The sequence below is a fragment of the Carya illinoinensis genome, chromosome 12, assembly GCF_018687715.1.
Source record: "Carya illinoinensis cultivar Pawnee chromosome 12, C.illinoinensisPawnee_v1, whole genome shotgun sequence".
Classification (NCBI taxonomy): domain Eukaryota; kingdom Viridiplantae; phylum Streptophyta; class Magnoliopsida; order Fagales; family Juglandaceae; genus Carya; species Carya illinoinensis.
In genome coordinates, this window is record NC_056763.1 from 25,601,373 (window position 1) to 25,611,518 (window position 10,146).

General features: G+C 34.0%; 1 protein-coding gene and 1 pseudogene across 1 annotated transcript; both read right to left on the reverse strand.

Moving 5' to 3' along the window:
* Positions 1-2,553: 2,553 nt before the first annotated feature.
* On the reverse strand, positions 2,554-2,883 carry LOC122289365. The gene has a single exon (XM_043096341.1). The coding sequence runs from the start codon at positions 2,881-2,883 to the stop codon at positions 2,554-2,556; it is 330 nt and encodes a 109-aa protein (XP_042952275.1).
* A 2,727-nt stretch (positions 2,884-5,610) lies between these two features.
* On the reverse strand, positions 5,611-9,676 carry LOC122289914 (annotated as a pseudogene).
* Between the last annotated feature and the right edge of the window lie 470 nt (positions 9,677-10,146).

Here is a 10,146-nt window from a genome sequence, read left to right on the forward strand (position 1 = left end):
GGGATTTGAGTGGAGATCAAGAGACAAACTAGATGCTAGATAAAGCAATAGCGGAAGCAAAACAAAGATCAAAATAGTTAAACCAAAAGCAAGCACACAAAAACACTAAGATTTATATACTCTAATTAGAGTATAGCCTGTGTCCACTGATGAAGTCAATCTTCAAAAGAATTTACTATCAAAGATGAAGTATAAGAGAGGTATAACAAAACACTCCTTAATCTCGAAGTCCTATTACACCCAAATGAGCTGGTCTCTCTCTCATAAATGAAACTCACAAAGAGGTCTCTTGTTGGCATTCTCTCTAAGTTCTAGCTGCTCAAAATGAACCCAAACGCAATAATACATCAAAAATATGATGCATTTAAACAAAACAGCACAGTTACCCTAGAAACATAACATTTGCTAAAGTGAGGGTCGAGCGCCAATCGAGCAGACGTTTAGGGCATGAACATACAAGCATCATGAAACTTGCGCCGAACAAAAGCTTATAAATACTCAAACATATGTTCATGCATGTGAATTTTCACATATATATATATATAGATGGATCGGTATTGTACCACGTACATTAATATAATGGGAAAGTAAGCTGAGAGTTTAATTATATTATAATTTTGTGAAGCTAATTTTACTCCAGCAGATCTAACAAAGGATGTACAATAAATTCCTAGAGGTTGTGGTTCATTTTATGCTATCTCTATTTCAAGTGAAATAAAGGGTATCTTATTCTGCAAGTTTAAGATTATAAACTTTATTTTCAACCAAGGCCTTTAATCAATCAAGATTCATTTACCCAAAGATCTAAATCATACTTTCTTTAAGAGAAGTACGTAGTCCTTGTTTCGCTACGTACCAAAAGGAATTTAGATAGCAGTGCTTGCCCCGCAAATTGCGGGATTAATTTTACCGGCAGCCGATGTTGACTCTCGACAGGTTTCTAGTTAAGTGTGCGACACATGAAAACGATCTTTCTGTGTTTTTTTATTTTTTTTTTATTTCCTACGTGAGGAAGAATGTAGAACCTAATCTTGTCCTTATTACTGCATGCATGCTAAATAATGTTGACAAATTGCATATCATACTAGAAGAAAAGTCAGAATTAATTAGAAAAATCATTACCACCCAAAAATCTCAAATTATTCCGTATATATATAAAAGAGAAATAACGACGATGAAAGAAAAAGTTCAATATGCTAATATAGTTTTAAGATATACTCAAAAAACTTCAATATGCTAGAATATTAATTAATACCAATTTCAAACTTCAATTCCATTAGTATATTAAGCTAATACTAGATACAATTATAGGATAGACAAGTCTCACACAATCTGTTCGAAAATAAATAGGTTCCTTAGTGAAAAAACGGATTGTTTTATGTAAGTCTTAAGTGTGATCTATTATTTTTTCAATGACTCATGAGACTTGCATACCATAAACATGTATAACTTATTTTCTAATATATTAAACCCCACATTTCAGTAGTATTATAGCAATTTTCTGCTTAGAATTAGTTAGCCGTGGTTAGTATTGTCAGATTCATGGATTCATGGAAATGCGCCATGATTTACGTATGTAGACTTTCAGTTTGGGTCAATTTTTCTTTCTAACAATTAATTGGTCGTAGTATCATGATCAGTTGGAGGAACTGTGGAACTCAATCCGAATGATAATGAGTAATATCCGAAATGTAAGTATAGGAAGGTAGTGAATGAGATCATAAATTACTTGAAAATGAGAAAGTATTATTATCGCTATAAAAAAATTATTTATTTACTACCAGTTATTTCTTACGAAATAAGTCTATTCTCATTACAAATAACTCATCATAAATAATTATTTTTTTTGTATTACTTTTGCAGTTATTTCAATGAAATCTACTCGTAATCTTGACTATAAATTTTGAAGTAAAAGTCCAAATGTAGTTGAAGAAAGGCATATATTTAGATTTACAGGTACTATCTATCAAGGTAGGTAGTTGGTTCTCATGATCATGAGAATGCAACTAATTCCATACAAAGAACTGCACATGTGAATATTCCATAGAATGAGTATCAATATAGGAAAAATCTAGTTGCAAGTATAATTGTGTATTAATATGTACATTAATTTATTGTAATTAGTCAAAAAGTAGATTTTATTGAAAATAATGTTAATTTAAATTTTAAGTATGAAATAATCAGTATTGATATGCAAATTAATACGTGACTTTGTTTGTATGTAACAAAACTCATCAATATAATGTGTATATTGAAGGCATAAAAATTTCCTGATTTATATGCACATTCATACTAATTTCCTACGAGCATTTTTCGAGAGGAAGAAACAAGAAAGAGATCGATCATAGGGAACTAAATTCCAACATGAAGAAAAAGAGATCTCGGTTAAGGTACTCAAAACATCCATGTCAACCACTATATATATATATATATATGTCCTCTAGCTAAGAAGAAGATTTAATTACAGGTTTGGATCATAACCCTACTACAAACTTATCAAGGAGGGAAAGAAGAAACAAAGGCTGAAATTATAATTTGAAAAAACCTTCATCATCATGATCTGTCCATCTCAAGCAATTCAGGGCTCTCCATGATACTTTCCAAAGAAGGCTTCCATCCCTCAACTGATCTTGGTTCTCTTCCTCTTTCAATCTCCATGAAAACATCTTCCAGGGCCAGCTTCTTTCCTTCTTTATCCTTCAGCTGTAGCATAAACCACTCCAGCTCCTCCTTTGTCAGCACAATCTTAACCCTTATGGCACCTTTCCCAAAATTACTTTCCTGCACAAACGTCCCACTTGCTCTCTCTGATCTCTCACATTCCTGCTGCTGCATTTCCTCTGCTTGTAGCCTCTGCGTGCATGTCTCCATGCAGTTTCCCATAATTTTGGATCTAATTCGTCCAGAATACCGTTCCGGGATCCTGATCGAGAACCACTCTAACAGAAAAGTTTGTTTTTTATTTTACGCTTCAACTAATGTATATAGATGGGAGATACGAGATAGAATAAAGGGAAAGCAAACATATATATTTATAGTGCTAAAATATTACTGCCACCTCTACTCCGTAAGTCTATTAATAATAGGAGAATATTTTATTTATAAAAGAATTACATATAAATAAATCCATAAATTTATATGACTTGATAAATTTATAAATTTATATGATTTGATGTGATAAGTTAAATTATAAAATTATTTTTATTATAAAATATATTTAAAAAATTATATAAAATTATATCAATTTATATATTTATTTTATATAATTTTTTTTCCATGTAGCAGTTGTCTTAAAAATATTTAACAACAGTAACAAAATCATTAGATTTGTTTCATTCATGGTGATCATTGATTGTTCTAACACTCGCTGAGTGACAAAACGCGTCCCCTATGTTTGAGTGATAGTCATGACATGACACCTAAATGTCTCCCATGCCTGCCTCAAAGTCACAGCTACTAACTACGTTGATAATTAGTACCTTATTGACATTGATAGCCTTCTTTAAACATCAAAAAAGGAATAAAGAAAAAAAAAAATCAAAAGGCAGACTAAAGTGTATATGGCGTCCAAATATATCCTCATCAATGTCAAATTTTCCTTTAGACTAAGGAAAATGATACGGCGATCGCTGGTGACTCGCACTAGGGGTTACCGTTGGTCTTATTTTATTTTTTTAAATTTTTTTAATGATTAAGAAATTTTTTTTAATATTATTATAATTTTTTTATATTTTTCTTAAATGTTTAAAAGTATTAAAAAATGATTTTAAAAAAAATTAAAAAAAAAATTTATTTTTACCTAACGGTAGCAGCCACTAACGGTGCCTATAGCACCATCTTTATACTAATTTCCTCTCATTAATTTGTTGTGAGAAAGATAAAAAGTTCAAAAGTCAGTCGAAGAAAATTAAGGAAAACAAGCTTATACTTTACATATTCACTAGAAAAGAAAATCACTTTTCCACACTTTTTCTTATATTTATGTCTTTTTTCCCCCTCCAATTCTATCTAGAGTTTGACGAATTCGTCTTGATGGGTTCCCCTTTAGGGGGATCTTATAATTGCATACTATACTAGAATTACCACCAGGCTAGAATCTAGAAATTATACTCGGTGCCAAATTTCATCGCAGTAGTTTTTTGAAGGGTCACATTAATTAATAAAGAAAAAGAAAAAGTGAAAAGCATCTTTCTTAACAAGGTCCCCCCCATGATTACCTCTATAGTCGAGTACCCCCCATGGCATTGGATTTGGGGATTGCTTATGACAAAAAAGACAAAAACTTCTTTCTTTTAGGGTGGTGAGGCTTGGGCATTGTTAGAACAATTCATTGAGTTGTCGTTGGGACCCAAACAGGCTCGATCTATTTTTCTTGATCTGGCCTCTCGATGAATGATCAGACATCTCGTGTTTTCAGAGTGTTCTTCTTTTTACATGGTTAGGGATCATTTTAACATCCATGGCAACCATACAGATGTTCTTCCACTGCCCATTGTGCAACAGCATGAACTTGCCCACTCGCTTCTCTTGTGTCTTCTGAGTTAAGTTAGTACTGAACTTGACATAGCTAGTGCACGACAGAGCATGGAATTGATGTTATCATGACGACAAATGATTCTGAGCACAAAAAGATTGAGATAATAAAGCCGAAGTTGTAAGGTTGTAAAAGTGATCAACAGACGAATATTGATTAGGTTGTTTACAAAAACATATATTGATCACGGTAATCAATATCATGTTGCCTTTAAATAATAAAAAAATATATATATCGCCCGAAAAGATCGTTGGAACTCGACAATCTTCCAAGTTTAGGTAGGAAAAAGACTAGTTTTTATTAAAATTTTCAACCTAGAAACTGGTGCAATGCATGGACACAAAAACTTTACCATTTTCAACCGCAGCAACAACCCTACTCTTGTCCTTACTCGTTAAAGGTTGTGAGTCGATGGTTCCATTCACATTGAGAGGTTCTGGGTCAAATTAGGAAATCGGAACCTTGGATTTAGCAAACCCTACAACAATTATTTTATTTTATTTTTATTTGAATTAAAACATATTTATTTATGAGTAATACAAACAGTTATGAAGTAAAGTTTACAATCATTTAAAAAAAAGTAAAATTTACTATTAAAAAATTAATTTTTTTTATATAAATTACATAATAATTTATTTTTTTTTAAATAATTATACTGCATTTGCACACTCCCGACTGATCAATACTTGGTCTGGATGGAGAAGATTTTCAAATCTTGGATGGATAATGGAGAAGATTTTCATACTAATAATTTCCTCGGTATAAATTTAACTAATGTTTTCTTATTGATCAATACTTGGTCTGGCCAATTTATGAGCGCATATATATATATATATATATTCATCGAGAATATGCTTTACCAGGAGAAATCATGTTCTTCATTATAACATCCAGCATGGTATAGAAAGACAAAGAAAGAAGAAATGTCCCATACTAACCATGTAGATCCCACAAGATTCCTCACTGGTCAGGAAGCACTATCAAGACCTGTAACGTCCCGTAAAAGTAATTTCCAGGTAACCATGGGAATCTCAAATCAAATAGAAAGCACAAGTAATGACAAGAAAACCAAGAGCTAGGCTTTGCAATAAGCACAGTGAATTATATCTTCCATCTCGTATATGGGACGTGTTTATGTAAGTACGGTGGTTTCCATAACATACTTCTGCCAGTGGCGAGGACCCAAGGATCAGACAGACGTTCATGTGAATTGCAGCACACCACTGTACAAAAGGATCCACTCGTCCCTAGAACAGTGCATCTAGAGCAGTTCACAAGAAACTGCCCAATTACATTTTGAAGTTCATAAACAAATAACTTCACAAGTCAGAGCAGTTGATGCTGGTAGCAGCAGTATTCTAACTTAGAACGGCCTAAAAGCCATGTCGTGCATTTATTCTGAATGTTTTTTAACCTGGAAGGCTCTATAGTCAACTGGGAAGTTTAAGGTTCACCAACTGCAGTGAAAATCCAACAAAAAACTCACTCTATGCGGTGGCGCTTCTTGGCAAGATTCTCAAACACCTTGTGGACATTGGCCGTTGTGATTGATTTTGATGAGTCAAATGACTCCTGAAAAGGAAAGAGAAGGAAAAGATAAATAAAAATGCAGATCATGCGAACGCATTACCTTAAAAAAATAAAACAGCCAGAAGGCCAACTTCCATGCCTTCCTTTTCCCCAGTCTGCTTTATAAAACAGTAAATAGGCCATTAAGAAGTCACAATCAAGAGCAGACCAGGAAACCACGAATCTCATCCTTCATATCAGCTATGCCACTTAGAATCTCCATTTTCTGTATATGACCAAGTTTATCAAATAAACTTAGCTCAGTGACCACCTGTTGCAGCAACTTTTCTTTCCTTTTCCGTCTTGCCATTTTCTCGTACTCTACACTTGAGTCCTCCTTGTCCAGCAGAAAAGCAATACGCTTCTGGTTGTAAACAACCAGGCACTTTTCACATCTGCAAAGGACATCACGCCAGTTTCTTGAAAGAAAAAGTGATCTACCGTCTAAAGCAGGAGAAGCAGCCTCCAGGTTAACTCCAAGAACACAAGCAGGATGTGGACTGGTATCTTTTACACATTGATTTGAAACCACCTTCTGAGAATCTTCTCCAAGAGACAAACCGTTCACATTAGATGCAGACTCAGAATTAGCATTAGAATGGATCTATTTTAGGATTATTATGAGCATCAGCATCATTCCTGCCATTCCAGATCCACAAGCTGCAAATGTATCTTCTATCACATTCTTATCCTTATTGGCATCAAGGGTAACATCACACTGTCTCCCTGCTGGCCATATGGACTGAGGATATAGTCCCAGAAATGAAAAACTGGTTGAGCAGGCCCTACATATAAAATCCTCATACAGAGGTTCACCTTCCTCATCTCTTGGAACCTGTACTGAAAGATAGGTACAGAACCAAGCAATTGTGATTAGACGAAAATTACTTTTGAGGGATATTATTTTGTTTTTTGGGTGTAAAAGATGTTTGATGGAGCTCAGAATTTATTTCACCAAAAAAACTGAAAAGTTTTGAAAATTTTATAGTTGCCAAAAAAGGCCAAGGCCTTATACTATACTATTATTATAGCAATGTATAGTATCCTCACCATGCAACCATGGAATGATGCATTAAACGTAATAAGAACAAAGAAAAGGGGGAAAACTTGAGAGCCATTGTGAAGGTACCGCTAACGACCTCATTAGAAGTCTCAAGACCGAGATGCTCCTCATGAAACCAGTCCTCACAAATGCAGCACTGTATCATCTCTACTTGCTCTTCAACATCAGGATCAGGATAAGGCCTACCACAAGTGCAATATGAGCCTCTGAAGTTATGATTATACATATTCTCAGCATTCTCTATATCCTTATTTGGGAAAAGCTTGCAGAAGAAATCCCCAAATTTTGAATTTCCAGTCACACCTAATGTTTCTCTTGGTCCACAGCTCCACAATCTGGTTCAAGTAGAAAAATCAGCTATACTCAGTTAACATTAATATTAAAAATTCAGACGGCAAGCATGATGGAGATATGAGTTCCTATCATGACAGATAAAAATTTCCATGAACCATCTGACAACCTGATAGAATGCTGAATTTGGAATCCACCATAGCAACCAATCCAAACTAAGAACAACCATAGTTCCGATTAAAGTTAAAAAGCGACCCCTGTTATACAAAATCCCAGGTACGCAAAAGCAAGAAATGGGGGTTTGAACGTATGTCAGAAAACCACCATGCTTCTAAAAGAAACAAGAAAGCAGTTACTTAGATCCCCTAATGGACTGTATAAGACTCTAGTTCGAATGAAATGCAAACTCCAGCTCACATCATGGAGATAGAAACATCTACACTTTTAGAAAGAATAGAAAAGTAAAAAGAATTGATCCCTCTACACTCATGCATTAAATCTATCATTTTGATTGGCTATTAAATCATTATTCTCCCATTCACAATAAAAATTGTTTGCACAACTCAGTTCATATAAAAACAGTTAATGTAAGTAACCAATCAGTACCAACTAGTTAGGAGTTTAGCATTTACTCAAAAGTTAAATCCTCCACGCTGAAAAGATTGTGGTAGGAATACCTCGTGACTATCATGGCAAGACAAGGAACAAGCTGTGCAAACTCCGGCATTTCCCTCTGGGGTACAAGTCAGACATGAAAACACTGCCTGTCTCTTTATATAACCATTGGTATAAGAACATTCATTGCCTTCATCAGCCCCCAAAATCAGGTCTGCTTCCTATGTGTCACAAATTAGAGACATACAAATAACCCATTAGCATAAGCACAAAAAAATGTACAAGTACAAAATATTTAAAATATCAACAAAAGGCCCACAATATTTTAGTATATAAGGTGAAGTAACTGGAACAAAAGATGGACAATGGGAAAATAACTGCAGCTTACAATAAAACTGAGGCCCAGTGTGATTTAGTCATAGAGATCTTCCTGGTTTGGATTAGGAGGTGATCTTACCTCATCTCAACTCATCTCATCATTACAACTTTCCCAAATTCTCATACAAAATATAATAAACAATTCAACTTTTTCATCTCATCTCATCTCTGAATCCAAACCAGATGAGATAAACATATTAAGGAAAAGAAACTGAAACTACTTCACATGGCCAAAGTATATATATATATATATATATATATATGTTTCAGACATTGTCTCTTATAATGCCAAGGCATCAATGCAATCTACATTTTAAACAAACAAGAAGATGAACCTGAAAAAGGTAGGAACGCTGACACCCCCATGGGGCATTGTCGAAAATTATAGATTCTACCCTATTGGTTTAAAGGGCCTAGTGTAATGAATTTTGTCAACCTTTGATATTTGTGTGAATACCAAAAAAAAAAAAAGACAACAACAAGGTACTTATAGAACATCTCAACCAATGCACAACAACTTGAATGGTATGTTTTCTTAGGTGATCGAAGATTTTATTAAAAAAACGTAAAAGGCATAGTCCAAATAACAGTTTTAACAAAAAGCCCACTCAACTCTGTCTAATGCAAAAATAAACTTTAGCTGAAATTGACCATCACAAACTTGATACAAACCTAAAACAAAACAAAACATATGCAATTCAGAATCCCAAATTAATATCTTTTTGTCAGTTCTATAGCAACCAAACTAGTATATCAATACGCTGGTTTTTTTTTTTTTTTTTAAAAAAAGGCCAAATTATATATAAGAAAGAAGCAGACCAGCTCTTGTTCCTCCACTCCTTTAAGGTAATCTTGGATCGAAACAGTTTGCTCGGGTTCATCTTCAAACGCATCCGCCATTTTCCCACCAAACTATATAACCTTAGGCAGAATCCTCTACCCGTTGGTGAAACAATTATAACGCTCCGTACCTGAGACTCATTGAGAACAGAAAGAACCAATACTGATGAAAGATATTGTCGAAAATGGGAAGTTTTGGGTGCTCTAGAAAAGGAAGCCCTAGTTAGTCGAAAGGGAAAGGAAGTTTCGAAGAAACGTACCTAACGCTGCGGCTGAGATATTTCTAGGGCACTCGCAGGTGGGTGGGATTGAAGAAGGGGAAAGTGTTTCGGAGAGAGAGAGAGAGAAGGATCAGAGAAGCGTTAAGTTTTAATTGTGGCAGGGACTATAGGGACATTTTCCCGAAGAGTCGAGTGGGGGTGAAAATCGGCCGGACCGGCCATTTTGGACCTGGGTCCGGTCCGGTCCACTTTTAAAAGGACCGACCGATTCGGTCCCGTTCCGGTCCAAGGGTTTTCCATCCCGGACCAGACCGAATGAAAAAAATAAAAAATAAAATAAATATAATTAAGATAAATAATCTTATAAATTAATTATATAATTTTTTACTTATACTAATATTTATAATTATATACTAATACTAATAGTTTAATATGGTTTTAAAAAAAATAATACTAATAATCTAATATTATAATATACTACAGTTATACTAATATAAACTATATAGTTATATTAAATACTATAAGTAATACTAATACTAATATATAGCTATACTATTAGTCTACTATTAATACTTTATATAATTATACTTTTCACTATAATTAGTATTAATATATAGTTATACAATTGTACTAAT